Source organism: Xyrauchen texanus, chromosome 31 (genome assembly GCF_025860055.1).
Source record: "Xyrauchen texanus isolate HMW12.3.18 chromosome 31, RBS_HiC_50CHRs, whole genome shotgun sequence".
Lineage (NCBI taxonomy): Eukaryota > Metazoa > Chordata > Actinopteri > Cypriniformes > Catostomidae > Xyrauchen > Xyrauchen texanus.
Window position 1 is genome coordinate 11,930,941 of NC_068306.1, and position 25,481 is coordinate 11,956,421.

At 38.3% G+C, this 25,481-nt stretch overlaps 2 protein-coding genes across 2 annotated transcripts in view; both read right to left on the reverse strand.

The window, feature by feature from the left end:
* Positions 1-3,715, reverse strand: part of LOC127624596 (microtubule organization protein AKNA-like) — a 37,642-nt gene extending 33,927 nt beyond the window's left edge. Inside the window, 1 exon segment of the mRNA XM_052099384.1 lies at positions 3,289-3,715. The gene's annotated coding sequence lies outside the window, so the exon portion shown is untranslated.
* A 7,356-nt stretch (positions 3,716-11,071) lies between these two features.
* Positions 11,072-25,481, reverse strand: part of LOC127624592 (whirlin-like) — a 123,558-nt gene continuing 109,148 nt past the window's right edge. The window contains exons 9-13 of the mRNA XM_052099376.1: positions 24,185-24,256; positions 21,722-22,229; positions 20,465-20,628; positions 19,622-19,744; positions 11,072-11,417 (exon numbers count right to left, since the gene is read on the reverse strand). Of these exons, the coding sequence (XP_051955336.1) occupies positions 11,235-11,417; positions 19,622-19,744; positions 20,465-20,628; positions 21,722-22,229; positions 24,185-24,256 (1,050 nt within the window). The 3' untranslated portion in view covers positions 11,072-11,234. The remainder of the gene's footprint in view (positions 11,418-19,621; positions 19,745-20,464; positions 20,629-21,721; positions 22,230-24,184; positions 24,257-25,481) is intronic.

The following is a 25,481-nucleotide window of genomic DNA, read 5'->3' on the forward strand; positions in this document are numbered from 1 at the left end:
CCGCTCTGAGAGCGATTTGAGTGCTAAAACGAACTAGGTGTGAAAACGCCCTCAATGACTGTTTTCTCTAATCTTGCCCTCCTAGTCAGTGTTCCTGTCACATTTACAGATTAAAAACGGAGGGAAGGTGTCACACTTAACAACTGCCTTTTCTCAATGCTTCACTGTCATGCCTTGTTTTTATAGCCAATCAACCTGAAGCTTGCGGATATAAGAGCAAGAGCACCGCAAACTTGAACAGCAAGCAGTGTTTCGCAGCAGCAGTTTCGGTTTTATTATTCCTAGTTACACACAGAAACAACAGAAAGCGCTGAAAGTGTTGGGCAAGACCACACTTACGTGGCCTCGGACAATATGGCTTGGCAGTTCTTCAGCGGAAATTGGAGGTAAAAATGCAACCATAACAGTCACTTTTATTTACACATTAATAGATGGTTGGCAATGGTCACCTTGGACAGGTTTATTTTGTGATAATGACTGGCAAACAACTGTTAACTTGTTGCACAACTACAGTATATGGAATAAATGATTGAACAGACAGGTCACTATCAAAATATGGTGACAAATATGTTCCTTGACTTTTCAGTCACAAAAAAAGTAAAATAGTTCAAATAGTAAAAAAACTAAAACTATTTAAAAAGGCATCCTTCTATAACCGAAATTTGTTAATTAAAACAAAATGGTTTGTCTCTATATTTTAAAACAAAAAAATTAAATACATTTACATTTGGCAATTATTAAACAAAAACAGAACCCTAGTCCCCTTAATCTGGTACACAACTTGTATGACATTTATTGTTATTTATATTTGTTTGTTTGATTGATTGATTGTTTTACTCCTTTTGTCTTCTCAGATCAAGCATTGGTGCAAGGTCTAACAAGTGTGTCAAAAAGCAAAACAACTTAAGGTGCTTTTTCATGCTTTTCTGCAGATTTTTTTTTTTTTTTTTTATATAAATAAATAGCTTCCACCCTCTGGCAAAAAAAACACATTATTCATAAACTGCACTCATTGGTCACTGCCTTGGTGGCGTGTTCCCGCCCCACCCACAGCCAGTGACATTTCAAGCAAGCCAGATGTGTATTTTCAGTGTTTCAAGGCATTAACTCAGCTGGGAGTCTAGACAGTCAAGTGATTAACACTAGGGCTGAAACGATTAGTCGACGTTATCGACCAAGTCGACAATAACAAATTGTTGACAAAAATATTTGTAGTTGAATAATTGTTTGATCTCATTTAACAGAACATGAGATCACATTAAACTCTACTGATGATGAGTGAGAGCAGCACTGCAGTTTGCACCTGACTTCAAGTGATGTAGATCGCAAAGTATGAGGGAATTATACAAAAATACCAAATAAGTAAATACAGAAGCACTCTCATTGTGGATTAAGCAGAGCCGGAGCTCTTTAAAGGAAACACCCTGGTGTTACATCTTAAATGCAGTTATATTTAATGCGTTATAGCTTTATTAAAGTTCAAATAATATGGAAGCAGATCATATAAATATATGGTCAGAGCCTCTTTTATGAGTTGCGCGAAGTGTCCCTATCTAAGGTGGAGAGATTGAAACTGCACCCGGCTGATGCGCACTCTGTAACAGGGATGCTCATCCCTCAAGTGCTCACTTGCTGCTGCTAGATTAAAACATGATGGCTCGTGACTTATTGAATCATAATATATGTCACCGTGCATTTCTTATCGGGAAGAAAATTGGCAATATGCAGTTTATTAATAAGAGAGTGTTTGTTTTTTGTGAGTTAAAGATGGACTGAAGTGAACAGAGAGGTGAGAGAGGAAGTCTTCACCCCATTACACATGGCAAAAAAAGATTTATTTTTATTTGTTTTTGCTTTGGCTTGTTTTCCAATATAATTATCTCAACCAATGTACATTTTCTTTAGCAGCTATACTGCAGAAGAAAAAAATATTTATCTGAGTATACAAATATTTGGGGCCTGGATAGCGAGTAAAGACGCTGACTACCACCCCTGGAGTCGCATGTTGGAATCCAGGGTGTGCAGAGTGACTCCAACCAGGTCTCCTAAGCAACCAAATTGGCCCGGTTGCTAAGGAGGATAGAGTCACATGGGGCAACCTCCTCATGGTTGCTATAATGTGGTTCTCGCTCTTGGTGGGGCACGTGGTGAGTTGTGCGTGGATGCCACAGAGAATAGCGTGAACTTGATATAATACACTTATATACGAAATACATTCTCTTAAAAGCAAGTCTAAATACCTTACATGTTGCTTTTCAAGTAAATGCATCTTGTTTTTCTGACAATTTTAAATGGAAAACAACACAAAACCATTTTTGTGTCAGTGAATATCTTTACTGAATTAAACTACTTTTCCCCCTTTAATTCAGTGAATGTCATTAAGAGGTATTTTTAAAAGATGATTTTGTACCTTTTTTCATTAGTAAGCACGTCTAATACAACATTTTGAGTCAGGGCACAAGCTGAATAATTGGTTAAGAGCTAAAGATTAATCGTTGCAACAATCACCAAATAGTTTAATAATCGTTAGATTCGTAGAATCAAAATATTTGTTAGTAGCAGCCCTAATTAACACCTCCTGCTGAGAGGTGCTAATTGGCACTCTGCCTCAAGTAGGTATAGCTGCAGGCTGGAGACCACCAAATGGGGAATCTCCAAAATAGGGTGGAGTTACTCCAAAAGGGGCGTCGCTTCCGGTTAAGGTTAGGTAAGGGGCTCCCTATACCTTCTATGGTGGATTGAAATGACCACCTCTTTTTTGGAGCAATGCCTGGCCAGTAATTATGTTATGAAGCTAACACATCAGCTAATGTAGAGCCATCTTAAAGTGTATGTATGTGCTGTAACAGTTCACCATGTGTATGTGTCTGTTTTAACTTTGTTTACAATTCACTAAAAAAAGTTAATCTTGTACATTTATAATTACAAAAGAACTAGACAAGGCTGTTTAAAATAGTTTTGGATGCAGTATAACACACTGTATAACTTATCACTTACACATGTCTTTACTGTCCCTGTTTTTAATAGAACGTAATATAGTTTCACATATTATTAACATTTTGTTGTTCTGTGTAGTAAATGCCCATCAGAAGAGTTTAATACACTTATTCTACTTGAATGACAAGTTCAGAGGTTTCACCTGTTGATCAACACTAAAAACCCCTTAGGAAAGTGGTAGTAGTAACTCACATAAACACTGTTCTTCGAGAGATTAACGATGTAATCCGTTTACGAGTGTCTTTAATCAAGCAAAGCTGCATTTTAGTAGTGTAATTTGAGGTACCTTACCTTGAGCATCTAAAAATTGCATTCCCATTGCAAACCCAGAATCTTCACGTGAATGCATGAACTTTAGTCTGTTGCCTTGAGAACAGCACACAAACTAACGCCACCAGCCCCTCAGCCCTCCATCACCAAGCGACGGGACAAATAGGAACTTGCCACTTGCTCTTGTTTAAAGCGTGTAACTCAAGGGTAAATGTCGCTTTCACTTGGATATCTTACCACATTTCGATTCGGGAATCTTCAGCTCGCGACGGTCTCGCGCTTTGTTGTGCTGGTCGCCTGAGGCAAAATCTCTGTAACTCACTTCACGCGACTAGTTAATTTTTCACCTAATTTCAAAGTCTTCAAGTTTGCCAGGCCTCTGTGTTCCAAATTAGATTTTTTTCTTTCCCTTTTTTGCAGAAAAATCATAATAAGTTACAACAAAGACGTGGAGATAATTAGTTATACAGCATTAAATCAAGACGTTCATTAGAAGGCGGAGCTTGGTTGTCAAGTTGGCGCTGGATCCAGAGTTTTGATTGGCTGGACAGGGACGAGGGCGGGGCTAAAGAAATGAAGACTTTTTACATGGTCAACCAGGCAGCATTTTATACTTTACCATAAGCCTGTCTCTTTCTCTTTGGATTGCCCTTTTAAAGGAACGTCCTCATGCAATTGTACACTGACAGAGCAAAAATTTGTTTTGGAGCAGTCATGCATTATTATAGATGTATATCTATTATATTTTTAAAATAAGGATGTAATGCTCTTATCAGCCACACGATGGAACCATACATTTACTTTTTATAAATTCCGTAGCTCTTTAATCCGCCACCAGATTTCAGTAAAACATTGAAAATATTCCAAGATGAGGTTCATAGTTTCATTGAACCTGTATCATGGTAGTACCATGCGATTCTTTGAATCAAAAATTGAATAAACCAAGTACTACCAATTGGTACAATCTTTGTACCAAAGGGACACCATAGTACTTCATAGTATTTGGAAATGCACACACAGACACGTTAAAATTTTTCTCATAGCCCACTAATGTATTACTTATTTATTTCTATATCATTAAGTAACTCTCTATAATGCTGCACCTTTACTTTAATTAAATTTATTTGGAACACAAACACATGCTGGACAAAAATACACCATATAGGCTTATGAATATATTAAATTATTAAGCCTGTCACCAATTGTTTACTTATATCTATGTGTTGTACTTATGCAACCATGAGTTATATGTTTTAATGTGTCATTCTCTGTGCATTGTAGACCTCTAATGGTTTTTCCTTTGTGCTTTGACACCTAATGAATGAGAAACCAAGATGACTCCTGTTTGCAGATTACTAACCAGTATGGAAAATCACACGTGTGTCTTTGTGTATGAATTGGTTTGATCAAATGGGTTTAAAAGTATGGCAGTAGGGAATTACTTCATATTTTAGTGAGAGACGAAGGCCTGTTAATTTTACATTATCTCTTTGATTACAGTTAATGAGATTTGTACCTTCCACAAAGTGCGAGGAACAGGGGACACATAAAAGAAGAATGAAATGACAAGGGGTTATATTTGATATAGTTTGTCTTTATTGGAAAATTAAACACACTTTCTGTATAAATCATGGCTGTGTAGTTCTTTCTTTAAACTGCGCAAGAGACAAACAGATAGGATTAGACAAATGAAGGCAGCGAGTTGTTGAAGTACAACAATCATAATGGTAATAAATTAATACCAATACTAAGAGGGGAAAAATAATTATACATGATTATGTGAAAAGCAATGTGCTGCAGTGTTATACTGTGTTACTACACAAATGGTTCTGCTGGGATTATTTTAAATGCAGGTCAGGTAAGAGGGATCAAGGAGAAATTTTGACTGGCGACACAACCAGATATCATCAGGGTGAAGGGCGTCAATCTTTTCCTCAAAAGACTACATATCACTCCAAGACATCACTTATGTAATCATAAATTATGTTTTTAAAGGGAAAAGAAACTCCACCGGCTGCCCTTACTCACACGTTATACATTATTCAAGGACTGCTCCTTGCAACTCACATGTTAACCCCCATTTCCTTAAAATTTCTCCCCCATTCTCATGTGACACCAGCAAGGAAGTGCAACATGAAGCAACAGAATTCCAAATGTAGGGTATGGGCATGTGCCTGTGCTGATAACAGTATAAATATATGTGTGAAAACATAACAAAATTGCTCAGGGCGGTGACCTCTGAAGACATTTTCAGAAAGTGACTTTAAGCAAATAAACACATTTTAGTTATTCTCTTCCAGGAAAATGGACCAATAATATTGATGACTCATCCTACACTCCACAGATTTTTGTCCAATCAAATGCTCTCTAGAATGAGAATGTCCCTCCCCCTGGACCAACTAGGTAGCAGCAAATCACGATTCATGGTTTTGAAGTAACTAAAACCAAAGTCCTTTTCATGGCAAGTCTGTCTACAGCAGCCATTTCAATGTCAACAAGTGGCATAAAAGTACAGCTGCTATCTACTTCAATGGGAAAAGACAGAAAACCTTGGTCAAGCTTACAATCAAAGAACATTTTTAAACCAGATGCTAAAAAAAAGCAAGATTTTTAAAGCTGGTCCAGCTAATGCACATGCACATTCTCGAGTTGACAGACAGGCAGTCTGTTTCTAATAGGAGATTGGCTCTTTTTTCGTTGAAGCGGCACTTTGTTTTCTACATCTGCTGCACGTTCCAATTTCTCCCATTCATTTTAATACCAGCGGTCCAACTCTGCTAAAAGTTATTGTTTTGTTTGTTTATTAAAGAGACAAGCTCTTCAATATGTTTTGCCCCAATTTACTGTTATAATAGTAAAATATATCAACATCCCCAATATTCAGATTAGAGTTGACCAAAAAGTAGTTTTAAATGGCTTTTAATGGTTGGTTCTGAAATTATTTCATTTGGTCTGTCCCAGTCCTGAATATGTGGTTACGATCTTGTTTCTTTGTGCCTGTTTGGGTGTTATTCTGTGAGTAACCATATGTTTATGCACATGGGAATGTTACCTATGTCAGACAAGCTTTGTTCTTTGATCTGTATTCTTGTCCACCACTAAAAACAGCTCTATGGCCCCACACGTGTGCTAGACAGAACTGCTTTCCATTTGAAGAGCTCTTTCTATTCTCGGCTTCAGATTTGCCTGCTTTTTATGCAATTGAAGTCAGAAGTTTACATACACTTAGGTTGAAGTCATTAAAACTAACTTTTTAACCACAACACAGATTTCATAATAGCAAACTATAGTTTTGGCAAGTCATTTAGGACATCTACTTTGTGCATGACACAAGTAATTTTTCCAACAATTGTTTACAGAAAGATTTTTTCACTTTGAATTGACTATATCACAATCCCAGTGGGTCAGAAGTTTACATTCACTAAGTTAACTGTGCCTTTAAGCAGCTTAGAAAATTCCAGAAAATGAAATTGACATAATGGGGAAATCAAAACAAATTGTGGTCTTCCACAAGTCTGGTTCATCCTTGGGAGCAATTTCCAAACGCCTGAAGGTACCACGTTCATCTGTACAAAAAACAGTATGCTAGAATAAAAACCATGAGACCACACAGCCGTCATACCGCTCAGGAATGAGACAAGTTTGGTGCAAAAAGTGCAATCAATCTCAGAACAACAGCAAAGGACCTTGTGAAGATGCTGGAGGAAATAGGTAGACAAGTATCTATATCCACAGTAAAACGAGTCCTATATCAACATAACCTGAAAGGCTGCTCAGCAAGGAAGAAGCCACTGCTCCAAAACCATCATAAAAAAAAACAGACTATAGTTTGCAAGTGCACATCGGGACTAAGATCTTTCTGATTAGATGTATTCTGGTCTGATGAAACAAAAATGTAACTTTTTGGCAATAATGATCATCGTTATGTTTAGAGGAAAAAGGGCGAGAATTGCAAGCCGAAGAACACCATACCAACTGTGAAGCATGGGGGTGGCAGCATCATGTTGTGGGGTGCTTTGCTGCAGGAAGAACTGGTGCACTTCACAAAATAGATGGCATTATGAAGAAGGAAAATTATGTGGATATATTGAAGTAAAATCTCAAGAAATCAGCCAGGAAGTTAAAGCTTGTTAGCAAATGGGTCTTCCAAATGGACAATGACCCCAAGCATACCTCCAAAGTTGTGGCAAAATGGCTTAAGGACAACAAAGTCGAGGTATTGGAGTGGCCATCACAAAGCCCTGACCTCAATCCGAGGAAGAACTGAAAAAGCGTGTGCGAGCAAGGAGGCCTTCAAACCTGACTCCGTTACACCAGTTCTGTCCGAAGGAATGGGCCAAAATTCCAGCAACTTCTTGTGAGAAGCTTGTGGAAGGCTACCCAAATCTATGACCAAAGTAAAACAATTTTAAAACAAGGCAATGCTTCCAAATACTAACAATTTGTATGTAAACGTCTGATCCAATGGGAATGTGATGAAAGAAATACAAGCTGAAATGAATAATTCTCTCTACTATTATTCTGGCATTTCACATACATAAAAAGTAGTGATCCTAACTGATCTAAGACAGGGACGGTTTTCTACGATTAAATGTCAGGAATTGTGAAAAAGTTTAAATGTATTTGGCTTATGTGTACTGTATGTAAACTTCTGACTTCAGCTGTGCCTGATACCTTTGTGCATTCAGGACATTGCTGTGAATTTTCTGCATCTGTGGGAAAAGCAGTGAGGAAATACACTGACAAAAAAGACAGAATTCTTAATCCTGTCAGACAGGCATATGCAGAAGTGAGGTTCCAGGGGAAAGGAAATTTGACTTGATAAAAGCTTTACTGCTTTGAGTTGACTGATGAAAGCAGCACACACATCCAAATGTGGGAAGTACAACAGATGAGGGTAAACAGAATATGCAATAAACAAACAAAGTGATAAAATCAGAGCAGTCAATCCAACTCTCAATGCAACTCTCTTCTGAAGAAGTCATTAAACCATGTCACCTGGTCCTGTACCTCAGCTATACACATCAGGAAAAGTTTTCAGAATGATACTGTATAAATAACCTTTAACAAATAATTACGTAATTACTTTAAATATATAGATATTCTATATATACAGTTCAAATTTCCCCATTCGAGTCTAATAACACATTGCATGTTATGTTTGTAGAGTCATACTGGTCTTATGTGTGATGTGGGTGGGTTTAACATGGCTGTCATATTAGAGAGGGTGGGCAGATGGGAACAAGCAGTCATTTGCTTGTATTAGTCAATATTTAAAAACTTTAAGAGGAAGTGTGTCTCAGGTGGGTCTTTCTCACACATATGCACACACACATTACAATCACACCATTTCTCGATTTCCTCTCCCACTTGTTCTCTCTTATGTAACATGACTGACACATTGTTTCTATGTGCTATCACCGCTTCCCAGGTTTACCTTTTCTGAATCCACCAATCTGATCCCTCTATGACGATCTGAACTTTTTCAGTTTTAGGCAGAGGCTATTTGCACTGTGCAAATAGCGATAGATGCTATTTACACTAATTGCAAATAGTGACAAATGCTATTTACACTAAGTGCATATAGCAACAGATGCTATTTTCACTTAGTATAAAAAGCAACACAATAATCTTCTTTGCACTCAAGTGCAAATAGTGGCAGATACTCTTACACCCCTGTTTAAAAACTAACATGTTGATGCAGTTTGTCGTAAAATCCTGTGTTTCCACCAGACAACTGGAACCCAAATAGTCACTTAGTTATCGAATCTCTTAATTCACTAAATGTCTAACCCATTAACTAGTTTAATGTCTCGGCCCCATCGTGAAAAATTCAAACATGCACGCCTTCATTTGATCAGCAGTTGACCCCAAATAAATCTGTCGTGGCCGTCTTGAGTCTGGTCTGAGCAGTGGTGGGTGGAGTTAGTGTAAATAGCCTTTGCCAACAAGATAGGCCATTTGCACTTAATTAGTTTTAATGACTGCACATCTGATTTCTATGTCAAGTTATTGATTCATCACTCATAATTAAATAAAATGTCTCTCCATTTTCTCCCTTTTATTTGAACAAAGAACTTTGCCTTCCAAGTTTCAGCACCCTGCAGGGCTGTTTCAAAGGCTCAACATATATGCTCTGTTACAAAACTAGTGAGCTGTTTTGGTGTGTACTGAGAGCATCCTAACTGAAATGAAACATCACACTGTTAGTGATGGATTTGGAACTCCCTATATAAGCAGCAACCCTGTGTGCCACAGAAACACCTGAAGCACACAGGTGATTTGATTCACAATTACTTTCCAAGAAGTTTAGCATACTAGCATGTTGCTGAGCTAATTATATGTATATTTATTATTATACAAATTATAAGGCATTTTACTCGCTTTGTCTGCCATATTGGATTTTTTTTCATGTCACATCACAAGATGTTAGTCATTAGTCATTTTAAGGCCCGTTCACACCAAGAATAGTAACTATAACCATAAGTATAACCATAAAGTTGTAAAAAGCTGTACATTTATGCTGCTTGATTACTTTGAAAATAGCTTCCCAGCCAACCTGGGAGCATTCCTAAGATGGCCGTAGAGTCGACTGAATTGCCAATTGAAATGGGAATTTGGAAAGGGACTTTGTTTTTAGTTATGTCAAAATTATCAAAAATTTGCGACTAATCACAAGCTCATTTGCATGTGCAAATTATGAGTGGAAAATTTGCAGCAAATTTGTGGCTAGTTTGCCAGAACACTAGATTTTTTTTTTACGGGTTATGCTAGAAACATATTTTACGAAAGTATGCATATGCAGATATGAGTATTTGGTCAATGTATGCTTAATGTGTGTTATTGCGTTACTGTGGTGGTGGTAACAAACCTCAGCACTCAAGGGGGCGATACAGTTAAATTCAAAGTCTGTGCCATTACACTGGATGTGCCGTTATTTAGCCAAGTTGCCATAAATATATTGACTTTAACTTGCTCAGTAGTTGACTTGAAAGAGAAAATTCACCATAAAAGCAGAAGCCACATGAAATTGTAGCTAGTAGCATTTGCATTCATGTACTTGTGTAGAGTAGTATGTTTCAGCCTTCAAAATGTTGCCTCACTAGAATTTGGAACAGAGATGTTGTCTCTGATGAGCATTTTCAGTCCCAGAGGTTGATTGACAAAGTTTAAGACAAATTACTGAGGATTGTAATCAACAGCAAAACTGCACAAATGATAATCAAAAACTGAAACCAGCTGACTATCTAAAAAAAGGCAATCAAGACAGATGTTTCAGCAATTCTGTTTACAGAAATACATAATGGGAAGGTGAATATTATTCTAGTATGTTTTATATGCAGTTAGTCACTATATATTTGACGATCAGTAATTATTTCCGATTCTTAAAATTTTTAATTTCTTTAACTCTCTCTCTCTCTCTCTATATATATATATATTTGTGTGTGTCTGTGTGTGTATTGTTTTATATATATCTTGTATCCATTTGCACAGATTTTTTATAAAAAAGATAACCATGATTTCCACAATCACACAAACTCCCATACCAGGACAGGAAGTTGGATCAGTACTCCATGATGCTGATGGTAATGCGTATCAAAAACACATATAGATCAACCGTCAATACATCAAGAGCCTTTCCCGTATTGCAGTCAGGTGATCAAACTGATAAAGCATAAACCGAAATGGTGGTTCCATCTTCTATAACAAACTGCCCAAAATAAACTGAACTTTCCACGTTCCATTCTGGCATTTGCTGTCGAATAGGTCAAAACAGAGTTGATTCACACAGGATGGCCTTTCAAACAGTGTCTGCTTTCAAACATCACAGAGAAAGATGAGATCAAGTGTACCATGTAACAGGATTCTGGAGGTTAACCATGGCAAGACATGTCAGTATGTCCCAGTGCTCTTTTTTTTATCCAACACAATCTGCCCCAGAGGAGCAACATGGGACCTGTACGGTCCTATAGAGCCACATTAAACTCTGTGATCAAGAAGTCAATGTAGTCCTTCTCTTTGGTTTTAAAGGCTTCTGCGATGAGACGAGCAGCTTCCCGATGTTCCTTTCCTCGGAGAGACACACCATTCACCTCTAAGATTACCTGACCCACCTTTAGCTGTCCACAGTTATGGGCTGAGCCACCTCTCTGTGGGAGAGAATGAGAGAGATACAGTTTGAGACACTTTGAAACTTCAAAAGTTGCCAACCAGCCAATATAACAAACCAGGACAGAAAATGAAGACAAATCTCTGTAATGATGGAGTCAGATAGTAGAGATTTGGCACCAAAAGAAAGCTACATTGATTCCCTAGGGTTATAAATGGAATGGAATTGGCAGAATCTATGCCATTTGTTCAAGCATTTCAACTGGGAAATCAAAAGGCATCTAATCAAAGTTGAAAATGAAAACACTAACAATTCATCATGGAGGGATCCCAGGTGGAGAAATCACAGTAGAGTTTTGATTCATTGATAATTTCTGAAGCAAATTTGTTGATCCAGTGAGTGAACATTTAAGAAAAACATTCAAATTAATAATGTGTAGGCAGACTTTTGACTACCAGAAATACAGTAAGTCCAGTATACTTTGCAGCATATTCAGGCCTAGAACCCAAAACGAGAGCATTCCAACCATAATTCCCTTTTTTGAGAATTTTAAGGGATAGGTCAATCTGAAATCAATGATTCCACATGCTTATGCAGTCAAAAAAATATGTACCAGCCACTGCGAGGAGTTGCATTGACAATCACAAATAAATTAGTGGAAAAAGCATGTTGGCTGTGTACCCAGAATTGCCATCTCTCCAAAAGTAACAAGTTCCAGCTAAAAGCAAAGAAAATGAAAACAAAGAACAAATGCAAGAATATATATAAACTTGAATCTTTCAAAGATTTGATATGCATTATATTGGCAAATCCAGTGACCAGTTCTTCATATGAAGCCCTAACTGAATCAGCCTGGTACCTTGTAAATGTTGTTTCCTGTCAGACCAGGGAAAACTGGTGCACCCAATGGCCAGAAAGACTCTTTAGACAAGAATGCATACGCAGATGCACAAGCTTGGCCAATGCATTCCCAACACAAGGACAAGCTGAACGTGCTTAATGGGCATTCTTGCATTATTGTGGTGGCAACAAACCTCAGTAATCTAGGGGGTGATAGAGCTACCTACAAAAGTCAGTGCCATTAAATTGGATACATTAAAATTCAGTTAAGTTACTATAAATATATTGACTTTAACTTACTTCCTTTCCAATATTCTCTTCAAACAGCTGCTCCGACATTACAGTAGTTGGTTAAGAAGAAACTCCATGTAAAGTTAGCACTGTTATCCGCTATAGCACACCTTGCAGCAATGTTGAGAATGCAATGCATACTTGCGTTGAGAAGCTTGCAGAGCTACAAGCGTCTACATTCACATATTTGCATACAGCATGTTTCGGCTACTGGAAATGTGTAAAGCCAGCAAATCAGATTGAACCTTGTAATTTTGACAGTCAATGGGCATGTCATCGGAGGTTGAGACAACAGATCATGATGCCTACAGGCACGTTTCTGAAACTTAGGATGGTAGGGGATGAGTTAAATATATTGTGATACCTGATTGGACAATTCAGTTAGATTAATCAGGAAAGCGAATACCTGATTATTCTGAGAAACTATAACCCAACCCTACCCCTAATATAACCCTAACCAATCAGGTCAAGTTTTCCTCATAAATATGAATGAGTCTTCACCTGCCATCATATGTTTCAGAAATCCACTGCCAGCAGTTTTTCTTTTACTTAATGTATGCAACAGTAAGTAGTAAGCTTATACAAGATAAGATGCCCGATTCACCCAATTAGATCTCAGCAGCATCTTCCATCTTTTTCGCATTTATTCACTGCAGAAAAGGATTGAAATAAAAGAACTCCACATTATCTCATCCACAGGCACTTTTGTTGTTGAATTTTCATTACGCTGCTGATGAACTGTCCGCATCTGTGGAATTAAAGCCCCTCTCATGCCGGTCCATTTACCTCTGCAAACGCCCTCTTCAACATCTTCATGTTTCTCGACTGTGACAACACTAAAAAGGCTCGCAGGTCTGTCACAGCAAGGGAACACAACTTTTTAACTTCAAATTTTAAAAGGAAGGAGAAACTGCTTTCCATATCCAAGATGACAAATTTGGCAATCAAAAGTCATTTCGGATCTGTGGATCTACAGTACTGTTGCTTTCCACATTCACGTTATACCTCTATACTCTTACTATGTCAACAATTGTCTCAACTGTTGGCTTTTTATTATTCCTAAGGAATTTAGTAGAATGATCTATGACAAAGTTACTAAGATACTTATATCAAACATAACTGAGAACTCCATTAAGTATCTAAGTTATGAAAGATGTTTTGCTGTCCTTTTCTTGTTCTCTCTCTCTTTCTCCAATCTTTCTCTGTCCTCCTTCCCCCTGCTGCATTAACACATTTCCTCTCTGTCTCTCAGTCTTTTATTAAGAAGGTGCTAATTTGCTGCTTATTCAACTGTAATCAGTAGCCCTGTAATTTCATATTCATCTATTAGAACTTAAGAAGTTTTCTCCTCCTAAAAACGTCCATAATTTCCTCTTACTGTGAAACAAATGCCTTTTCCAGAGCCTTTCACATGTCATATTCTCTTTCTACAAATTACACACCTAACCATTAGTTTTCCCACAAACCTGTTCAACAGAGTGGCCTGTTCAGGAATAATCTACTACCCTAATGTCATTACATGTTAGCAGCACCTTATTTCTGCTCAACAGTTGCCCACAACTAGAGTTCTGTAACATTTACAGCAATTGAACAGTACTGCTGTGCTCCTGTGCTAATTATTATATTCAGAGAGACGGTCGGAGCTCCTGTAGGTCTTTATATAAGGCCTTTATATAAATGACAGCAGGGAGCTTATGACTGCAACTCCATTTTGTTTCTGTCATTGTCTCAGGATTTGCACCAGCTTCAGACCTGACAGAGGGCTTAGAAATGAAGTAAACAGCTGTAAAACCTGGCATTCATCCAATATGACGAACCATATGGCGGTATCATTTCAATTTCTATTCAGATTCAGTAATGATGTGAACATTTAAATAAAGATGTTTAGAACAGTATGAGAAGTAGCGCATAAGTATTGTTTAGGGAGGGTGAAATTCTATCATGAACTAGATTTGACATGTGAAAATAAATGTGAGTGGTGCTTGCCTTTGCAAAAATTACCAATAGAATTGTATTGTGGGTTGTTGCTAGGGCACTGGTATATATGATTGCTGAGGTGTTTTAATTGTTTTTAGTGTGTTGCTATACAGATTCTAGGGTGTTATAGATGGTGGCTTTCTGGTCCATGTCAAAAGTCTCTATGACATTCTGGTTCCTGGATATGGGTTGGGTCACTCCATTTCATCGTCTGCCAGTCGACAATCATAAGCCACTAAGATCGCTAACCAAAGTAGAGCCTGATCTCATGAAAATTACGTGACAGTGGCATCATTTTTGCTAAATGATATTACGTGGTTCATTAGGCGTATCTTAGCAGTTCCAAGGTATGAAATGTTGCTAAAAATGGCGCTAAAAGCAAGTTAAATATTCTTCTAGATGCAGATTTTAAATGTTGATGCTCTATCGAGATTTAAATCAACCAAATCAACACTGGAGTTGCATAGTCTGAATTCCTCATATCCTCTCTCCGATGGAATCTTCAGTCTTTGCACCACCTTGGGAATTACACGGTGGCCATGGTATGTTCACAGAGGATCTCGTTGTGGTCTGTGCAAGCAGGTGTTAGCTGTCCCCTCTGGGAACTCCCGCATACCGGCGATGTGGTCCTCATTTCGCCATCCGCATGCTCGGGTTGCGCAGAAACGGGTTGTTAATCCTGATAATCTCCACTTGCTTAAATGCTCTACTGTAAATTCGGCTATGTTCTCTGAGCCAATAACTGTCAAAAAGGCCTTAATCAATATCGAATAAACCCTTTGTTTTAAAGGAAAGGAAACCCTTTGTTCTCCTAAGAATGTGTTTTTTTTAATGGTCCAAGGAACTCTGGACATGGTGGTGGTGTTGCCACATTATGTTTTAAAGACAATTTTAGATGCAAATTGCTACCAACGGACATGTTCTCAGGTTTTGAGGTACAGTTATTAAAGATCAACATTATGGGCCCTGTGCTATGTGCTCTTGTGTACAGACCTCTTAATGGACTTTATCTAATGACAGTTTTTTTCATGGATTTGGTTTCTAGCAGTGATAGACTGTTGATTCTCTGTGAGTTTAATGTTTACCTCTATTGTCCTTTCAAACCTCTGGTGAAGGAGTTTGTCTGCCTTTTAGAATCTACAATCTGGAGATTGCTTATGTTGGTATTTCTGATCACTTCTCTATTGTATTTTATTCTGTATGCAAAGTAATCTCCCACCATCTCACAGTCTGTAAATTTCACTCAGGCCATTCATTCACCCACTGCCAGTCAATTTGCAGATTACCATCAGGCCCATTTTTCTAACTCTTCTCTTATAGGGTTGGATACTGAGAAGCTGATTGAAACTTTCAATAAATCATGTTCTTCTGCTTTAGATGTTCTTGCTCCAGTTAAATCCAGGTGAACTAAGGGTAAGGGTCCCCCTCAGCCTTGGTTAAATGACACCACCCGCTCTCTCAGACAAGATTGCAGAAAGGCTGAGCATATGTGGAAGAAAGACAAGCTCCAGTTCTCGTACAAGATTCTAAGAGCCTGTTTAAATGAAATTGGCCAAATCAAATCTCCTTTCTAAATTGATTTTAAAAAATGCAACCTAAATTGCTGTTTAAAATGCTTGACTCTGTGTTGTATCCCATGTCAGTCGCCTCTCAGGAGGTGTCCGCTGAGACCTGTGAAAAGTTTCTAAATTTTTTGAACCATAAATCCAAGAAATTAAAGCCTTTATTAAGCCCTCAAAATGTTATTTATCACTGGTAGCTCAGCCTCTTAGCTCTTTAACGTGGTATCAGCCAGTCTCCTCAGCCCACCTTGTTGATTTGGTGTCTGTGATGAAGTTTTATAATGGCAAGGCTGATGTTCTGCCTCCACATTTGTTCAAAGATGTTATTTCTATATTAAGCTCTGATGTGTCTGCTATTATTAATTGCTCACTAGCTAGTGAGGTTGTTCCAGCTAGTTTTAAACATGCAAATGTGCAGCCATTGCTCAAAAAAACACATCTTGATCCTACTGTATATACCAACTATAGGCCCATCTCTCAGTTGCTGTTCATTTCTAAGCAGCTGGAGAATGTTGTTTATTCTCAACTAAACTCATATTTTAACTCCTTTAACATCTTGGATAAGTATCAGTCTGGCTTCAGAACATTTCATAGCACAGATGCTGCTATCTTGAAGGTCACTAAAGATATTTTGCTCACTCTTGATTCTGGATCATGTGCAGTGTTAGTTTTATTGGATCTGAGCTCAGCATTTTACACTATTGATCATACAATACTTTTGAATAGGCTGGAGTGTATGGCTGGTATTTAAGGTCTGGCTCTGCAGTGGTTTGTCTCCTACCTTAGAGAGAGGAGTTTCTCTGTTCATATAGGAAATTGTTCCTCTTCAGTAACCCTGTCATGTGGTGTGCCCCAGGGCTCTATTCTGGGACCATCATTGTTCACTCTTTATATGCTTCCACTGCGCACCATATTTCAGAAGTTCAATATCTCCTATCACTGCTATGCTGACGACTCCTAATTTTATTTACCAGACCAGGTAGTAGCTGCTCTGCTGCATCTATTTTAAAGTGTTTTGAGGAAATTAGATGTTGGATGGTGGATCATTTTCTGCAATTAAATGAAACCAAGATGGAAGTGATGATCTTTGGCCCGCCCGGGACTTCCTCTGTCATTGAAGCCCAATTAGGGCCTCTATCCGCTAACACACATAAGAATGTAAAAAATCTTGGGGTCATTTTTGACACGTCATTACTTTTCGTCAGACAGTCAGAAGTGCTGTTAAGAGAGCACGTTTTTTTCAGGTTAAAATCAATTGCAAAGTTGAATCATTCTCTTACTAGTAAAGATCTTGAAACTGTAGTCCATGCTCTTATTACCTAACATCTGGATTATTGTAATTCCCTGTATGTTGGTTTGCCTCAGTCATCCCTTTCTCGGTTGCAGATGGTCCAAAATGCTGCAGTTAGATTTTTAACAGAGACTAGAAAAACTGAGCATGTTACCCCGTGCTTCCCTGCACTGGATGGCAGTCAGGTATAGAATTGATTTCAAAATGTTGATCTATGTCTACAAGGCCCTGTCTGGTCTTGCTCTAAAATACATTTGTGACCTTTTGCACCCATACTCATCTCCTACAATGCTGAGATCTTGTAACCAACTTTTTCTATCTGTTCCCCGCTGTCGTTGCAAGTCCAATGGAGATTGAGCATTCTCTGTTGTTGCCCCCAAGCTTTGGAACAGTCTCCCTACTCATGTGAGGTTGGCCCCATCCTTGTCCAATTCTCTTAAAACTTATCTGTATTCCATATCTTTTAATAATATCTAGGGTTGTTTTATATAAAACTTGATTGTCTTAGATATTTGTTTATAATATGTTCCTCTTTTATCTATTTTGTCCTGTTGTAGTTTTTAAATGTGCTTTAAAAATAAATTTGACTTGAAGTGTCGACTTGTGTGCTCTTCAGGACTCGTACTCCGGTCTTTGCATTGCAAGTGCAGTGCCCTATCAGTTGAGCTCTGGTACAATAGGGCTGGGTGATAGGACGATGTAATCGGATATCGACTATATCCCGATGCCGATTGTGGCACTCAATTGACAGATGATAATCGAAAATATAAGGAAATGGCAAAATCATGAATTTGTGAAGTCAGCAAATATATTTAACAGTAGCACCCGTCAAATGCAACAAGGCTTAATCTAGTTCGCAAGCTCCTCGTCCAAATGTATTTAATGCACAGGTAACTTTGCTCATCTACCCGCAAGAGGTGGGCGACCTGTAAGATGTCTCGGAATGGCACATGATAAGAAATGCTGTTAGTCACGAAGACACGCACTTGAAGAAACACACTTTATTAAATTTTTAAGAAGAGACAAAAGAAAAGCTGTCAGTGCTCGTGTCTGATTCGCTGTTGGTTCAGAGGCGTGCTGCATGAGGAACAAGTGCATGTAAAGAGTTCTCACTCTTTTTTCTCTGTTTCATTTGTCTGAAAACAGTTTGCAAGAATAATGTTGCCTATGAGAATGTTGCCGAAAATCTAAGGAGGTGCTTTGAGTTTAGTTCGCTTTATTTTCACGGAGCGGTTTGCGGGTAACACGCATTGTAAATCTGCAGGTTTAGGAATATGTATCTTAGTGTTAAAGAAACAAGGACAAAAGTGATTCAATCTTAAAATAATACAAGACACGTTCACCTTAAATCATTTTCTGTATTACCAAAAGGCAATACAAACACAAATTCGATAAGAACACGTTTTTGGCAGCATTATTTATAAGGGAATTTATTTTGCTTTAACTTTCTTTACATTTATAACTGTCTTTAGTTCTGAATCTGTAGGCTAATAGTAATTTTACACCTTTGTCGTTGACAAATGCTTGCATGATGGCAAATGGAGCCTTTGGATACGGTAAATGTTTGGATTTGGGGAGGTGGATAAATAAGATTTTTTGATCACTTTGTTATTTCAATAATCTTGAATTTATAAATGCCTTTTGTTTATCTTTTTGTGTTTCAATAAATGAATACATTTTTTTTTATCAAAATCAAACCTTCGGCAGGGGTGTTGATGATATAATCGTGATGAAAGGCGATTATAGATAAAATGTTATTTATATATATATTTATATACTGCACAATTTGATTGTGTTTGAACAAGTTTGTAAATGAGGTTTGTTATCTAATGCAAACATTAAAATGTATGGCCTTCCACGTCATTTCTACAGTAAAAGTGTTTTGAAGTCATAAGTTAGCACTATGTGAGGAACACGGCGAAAAGTGTTTATAAACTGATAATCTGCCCTTTTAATCATGATTTATGTGAAAGAAAATAGAAGTCTCAATGTTTCAGCACCTCTTGTGTTAAATTTCAACAGGTAACTACCACGATACATACTACGAGTCATGTAAAAATTATTTGGCAAAAATGTACAGTATGTATAGTAACATGTTTCTCTGATACCAGGGATGAAAAATAATTTCACACCTCTCCTCAACAAGCCGCATGCTTAGGGGTAAGGCTTTCTAAAAAAAACCCTATTATTAAGCGTCATCAAAAGTAATGGTGATGCTGGTTTTAGCAAACACCTCTAATTAAAAGAATCCTGCTATGCTACAACCCTGTACATGTGACTTACCTGTATGGTAACAATGCGTGGGAGGGGCTGCCGTGTATTTGCCCCACCTTCTATTGCGATACCCAGAGTACTGGTGCTTTTTGCCACTCTCACTAGAGTGGATGTCGGCTCCAACAGACCAGGCTGCAAGGCAGATTTTGAGATTATTAGAGAGAGGATAAGAGAAATGAAGAGGGGGAGAGAAGAGAGACAGAAAAGTAGCAAATCAAAGGCAGGGAGAGAGAGAATGAAAGATAACAGAGTTAGGAAGCACAGACATATTAGGCTTTGATGATAGACATCACTTTGTATTTGTGACGGTTTAAAATAAAGTCACAGGAAGTAGCTTAATTCTACCAACAATGTCCTCGGATAGCACTATTTGTCCATTCTGCATGATCACCAGTGCAGCACCATAACTAGAAGACTAGGAACTGTTTTGGTTCAGTACAGTGAGATTGGATTTTCAGAGCACTATTCCATCAGTTTTATGTACAGTAGCAGGTTGAGCTTTGTGCTAGCAATGCGAAAAGGTTGCAGTTCAATTCCCAGGGAGCACATAGCCCCCCCGTAAGTTGTTATGGATAAAAGCATCTGCTAAATGCATTAATGTAATGAGATGAGATGAATTGGACAAAAAAGAAAGAAATGTTTTTTTTACTGGAAATTAAAAGAAAATGTATGCACCAAAAAAGTCAAGCACTCTCAGTCACAGGAAAGGGAAGGAAACAGATTTATGCGAGACTCAGACTGCACTCTTCTCATCACTCATTCACACCCAAGCATCACTTTTAATATCATTATCCTTTGTCATTATCATTAACTCGCACACATCCTGTCTCTCTCTCTTTCTTTCGGTCTCACCGGTTTGGCAGACACCTCTCCGCTTCCGTGCCCCTCCCGTGGGGCTCTGGTGCGAGCGGGACGAGGGCTGCTATCCTTACTGTGACGTCCAGACTCTGCTATGTCCACTCCACTGTCCTCGCTAAGGGTCTGTCCGCTATCTGAGAGCTGGGACAATGTCCCTCCTACAGCAAATGTAGATACAAATAATCACATAGTGTCTAAATACATGGATGCACCTTTTTGTTAAAGGAACAGTTCACACAAAAATGAAAATTCTGGCATTATTTACTCACCCTCATTAAGTTTCAAAACCATTTGCTGTTATTTTTTCTGTGGAACTGATTTTGACAAATGTTCCCTAAGTGCTTTTCCATACAACAACATTTCATAGTGATCAGGGAATGTTAAACTTCAAAAAGCATAATAAAATAACTATATAGATAGTTTATCAAGACAAACTTTGATGTTGGCTTGGCAAACTTTATTTGAAAGCTTAAACAAGTTTAAAAAAAAGGTAAGGTTATAGATAGATGGATAGATTTTTGATCACCCGTTATGGAAAAACTGCAACTCCAATGGTTTTGGTTTAGGGATTTTGACAAAACTAAAGTCTGTAGAATAACAGTATTTTGTCAAGCCAAAAATAATAAAACATCATAAAAGTACCATTAAAGTCTTCTGAACCATGCAATAATTTTATGAGGAACAAACAGAGAAATTAGCCATAATTCACCATCAACTACATATTAAAATGGTCACATGTTTGGTTATGACAAACACAAAAACCAATGCCACTTCCCCAGCAGAGGGGAAGATAATCAGTGAATAATCACTTAAATGTTGTTCCATTCTTCAAAAGCTATCCTATGGCTTAAACATACTTGGGATATATTATGGACAACATTTATGATGCTTTTTTGGTATGCCTATGGCTTTGTTGTGCTGTTTGGAACTTAAAAGCCACAATGAACTGTCCTTATATATAAAAGAGCTGTGTAAAGATTCTTATGTATCCTGCCAAAAAACAATATAATAAAAGCAACAGGATAAGAGTTTGGAATGACATATGGGTGAGTATATAATGCAAGAATTTACCTTTTTGGAGTTAAATATTCCTATAAAATGTACATTTTCTCTAATGAACATTGAGGATGACTTTAGCCAGAGTGATAATAACCAGAAAGGATAAACATAGACAGTTGGTTAATCTTAAATTAAACATCTGTATTAAATATTCTGGCTTCCTGACAATGTACCAAATATGGGCAATCTCACCTCGAGCTTGAGGCAGTGGTCGCACCTCATTCACATCAGGTTCTGCATTAGGCCTGTGTACTTCCACCATGACAAAGTGCTGATTGGATGCTGGGGAGGAAGAGGAGGGCTTATCTGGGCAAGGGAGCGGAGGCGGGGCAGGGGGTGCAGGAACAGCTGGGGCGGGTGGAGGAACCGGGGAGGTTGACTGGATATTGGGCTTCACTTTGCTGGGGCTCTGAACGCGAGGGAAAGGCCCGATAGAGTGCTGGCTCACAACTGACAGCTGAGGTGCCGGGACTGCTATCTGTGGGCTGTTGGGTAGAGAGCTGTAAGGTTTGGGCATTTTGGACTGTTTGTGTTCTTTGGTGGAAATACGGGAAGGAGCGGTGAAGTACAAGCCTGATTGAGAGGAGCTGGTAGAGGGACGTTTACTAAGTGTGGTCTTTCGACTGGGGTGGCGCTGAAGCCCTGGGGGAGGAGGAGGTTTAAAGGAAGGAGGGGAATCTGAGGTGGCATGTACCTCATCCTAGGATGAAAGAGGAAAGCATCAAAATTCAAAATACACTCCAAAGGAGATCAATAGAACATGTTGAAATGGTTTGGAAAGATTTTACATTTACTGTAAAGGGATAGTTCACCCAAAAGTGGAAATTCTCTCATCATTTACTCACTCTTTCTTGTCATTACAAACTCAGTTGGCTTACTTTCCTCAATGGAGCTCAAAAGGAGATATTTTGATGAATGTTAATGCTGCTCTTTTCCATACAATGAAAACATACAGTGACCATGGGCTGTTATGATCCAAAAAGAAAAAGCACTATAAAAGCAGTACATTCGACACAAACTATTTTTTTTTTAGGTCTTTGTTTGAGGTCAGGCGAAAATGTAATTTGTTCTTCAGATTGAATATCCCATCTGCATTATACTCATAAATGTAATTTGCTCATGTGCATATTCAAACATGGCATGTCAAGTTACTAGACAAGCAAGAATGTTGTTTAAGAGGGAAGGGGAAGATTATCAGAGAATAACAACTTAAATTTCAGTCTGTTCTTCACATATAGATATTGTATGCTTTCAACAATTTAACAGACTAAGAATATAGTTCACGAGTCATATGGACTATTTTTTTGTGACTTTTTGTCCTTTTTGGAGCTTGACAGTCCTTGGATATTGACTTCTTTTGTTTTATGTAAAAAAAAAGGGTTAATATTCTTCAGAATTTCTCCTTTTCATTCCATTGAAGAAAGAATGTCAAATGAGTTTGAAACAACAGGAGGATTAACATTTTTTGGGGTAACTATTCCTTGAATATCACAACCATCATTGTACATTCTTCACTATGCATCTTAATCACACACACACAGCACACATCTATACTTATACATATAAAGCATGCGCACAGCAACAGTGTTTCTTGAAATCACAACACCACATTTACCCACAAATTACTGCTTTGAAGTCTCAGTCTCAGTCAAAATTTCTCTCAGAACAATCGGTTCATTCAGACCAGCAGGCACAAAAAAAAAAAAAAGAAGAAAAAAAAAGGATATGGCTGAACTTAAATTAAGGCTGAACAAGGTGAGCGAAAGCCAGATGGATGAGGTGTCAGTGCCATCAGAAATTAATCAAACCGAAATGTGAGCTGCTTTTGTTTTTATCTGGGCCTGAAAATACTCCAGAAACTTTGTTTGCATGCACTTCTGACTAGTTGCCATCTGATGTTGTGGAATTGCCTGATAGAGAGTTTCAACATGAAACTCTCTGAGAGGGACCCCAATCTTCCCTGGCCATCTCTCTCACAATAGGCAGCCGACACAGATGGTGTCATCAGCTCATCTCCTCTCTTTGCCTCTCTTTATAGCTCTCTTTCACTCTCTCTGGAACAACAATCAGCTGCCTGTGTATCCCAGGCATTACAACTGTTTGTGAGCACACGTTATCGTAATAACCATAAAAAAAGACAACCATACAAAAAGCCAACTTCACACTGGTCATCTGGTGAGTTCAAGGTCTCCCCACTGAATCCAATTTCCCTTGGATCTCAAAGCAATTCCATTGACTGAATGAACTTGCTTTGTGTAAAATAAAATAAAGTTACCAAAAATAAAAAGCTGGTGCTCATCTGGTTTAGCTGTTTGGCCAGCTGGTCAACCAGCCTAACCAGCTGAAAAGTTCCCAAACCCTCTAACCAGCAAACCAGACCAGTTTGGAAAAAAGCTCAACCAGATGAGCACCAGCTTTGCTGGGCTGAGAGACCGGCAAGACCAGTTTAAACCAGCAAACAAAAAAAAAAGAGACACTCCTGCATAGGTACTACAAACAGCCACTCTTTGGGGTCCAAGGGGGATCGCATTCAGCAGGGGGACTCAATCTTTCTGCTCCTCAGCAGACTCCAACACTCCAGTCTTCTTGACTGATCTCTCTTTTTCCTCTCTCTGCCTTTTATCTTTCCTATCGTCTTCAAACTGAAGAACTTACCAGCGAGACGTCTGGCAGGGCATTGCTATGCTCCAGAGACTGTTCCCCGTTGTTCTCTGCCATACCGTCGTTCTGAAAGAAAGAAAATAAAAGATAAAAAAGAGAAGTGACTATAAACAAATGAAAAGGCAGCTGTGTTTTTATCCCCAAAACAAATGTTTTCTCCAAATTCCAGTTCGTTGAGGGCCCATTTCACAGAGGGGCTTCACAACATGACTGCACTTAGAGTCATTCATTTCAATCTCTCAGCCGGACTCATTTTCTCCGTCCAACACACATGCTGTCTTTTTCATATGCACATACCACACAGTTAAAGTAAGAAAGCCCTTGATTTTGCATGTGCGTGTGCTCAGCTGTCATAAGAGTGAGATCTTGTGATTACACGTTCATGGCTCATTGCATTAAGGCCTGTGATTCACTTCATGAAAACTCCCCCCAACCAAAACAAAAGCCTCATCAATTCACTATATCTGCTTGCTCACCACTTACAAAGAAGATACTTATGGGCTAATTTGTTTGCAGCGACATCTACAAACGGTATGTTGTGTGTGTTTCTTAGTGGTTCGTTTCATGGGTTTTGGCTGTCCATCTGGGGACATTTGTGCTTAGATATTGCTAGGAAGAGGGTGTTTGATCATTCACAAATGCCTCCTCTAGATTTATATAACATATTGAACCACTTATACACATGTGCAGCAGATACAAGGTAGGAATTTGAAGTTATGGAGAAAAGTACAACTTTTTTAAAGGTTATGTTCCAGGTATAAAAGAGATAAAGCTCTATTGACAGCATCTGACAGATAACAAAGAAAGAGTGATAGATAGATGGAAATGAAATACAAACAGATGTATAGAAAACAAAGAATGATAACAGACAGACAGATAGAAAACTAAGAGTGATAGACAGACAGACAGACATAAAACGAAGAGTGATGACAGACAGACAGACAGACAGACAGACATATAGACACAGATATACAGGCACAGACAGACAGATAGATAGAATAGAGAACAAAGAGTGATGCAGACAGGCAGGCAGGCAGACAGACAGAAAACAGACGGACAGACAGACAGATAGAAAACAGATGGATGACAGACAGACAGACAGAAGACAGATAGATGAAAGACAGATAGATAGAAAACAAAGAGTTATGACAGACAGACACAGACATGTAGATTCACAGACAGACAGATAGATAGAAAACAAAGAGTGATGACAGACAGACAGACATACAGACAGATAGATAGAAAACAAAGAGTAATGACAGACAGACAGGCAGACAGACAGTTAGATAGA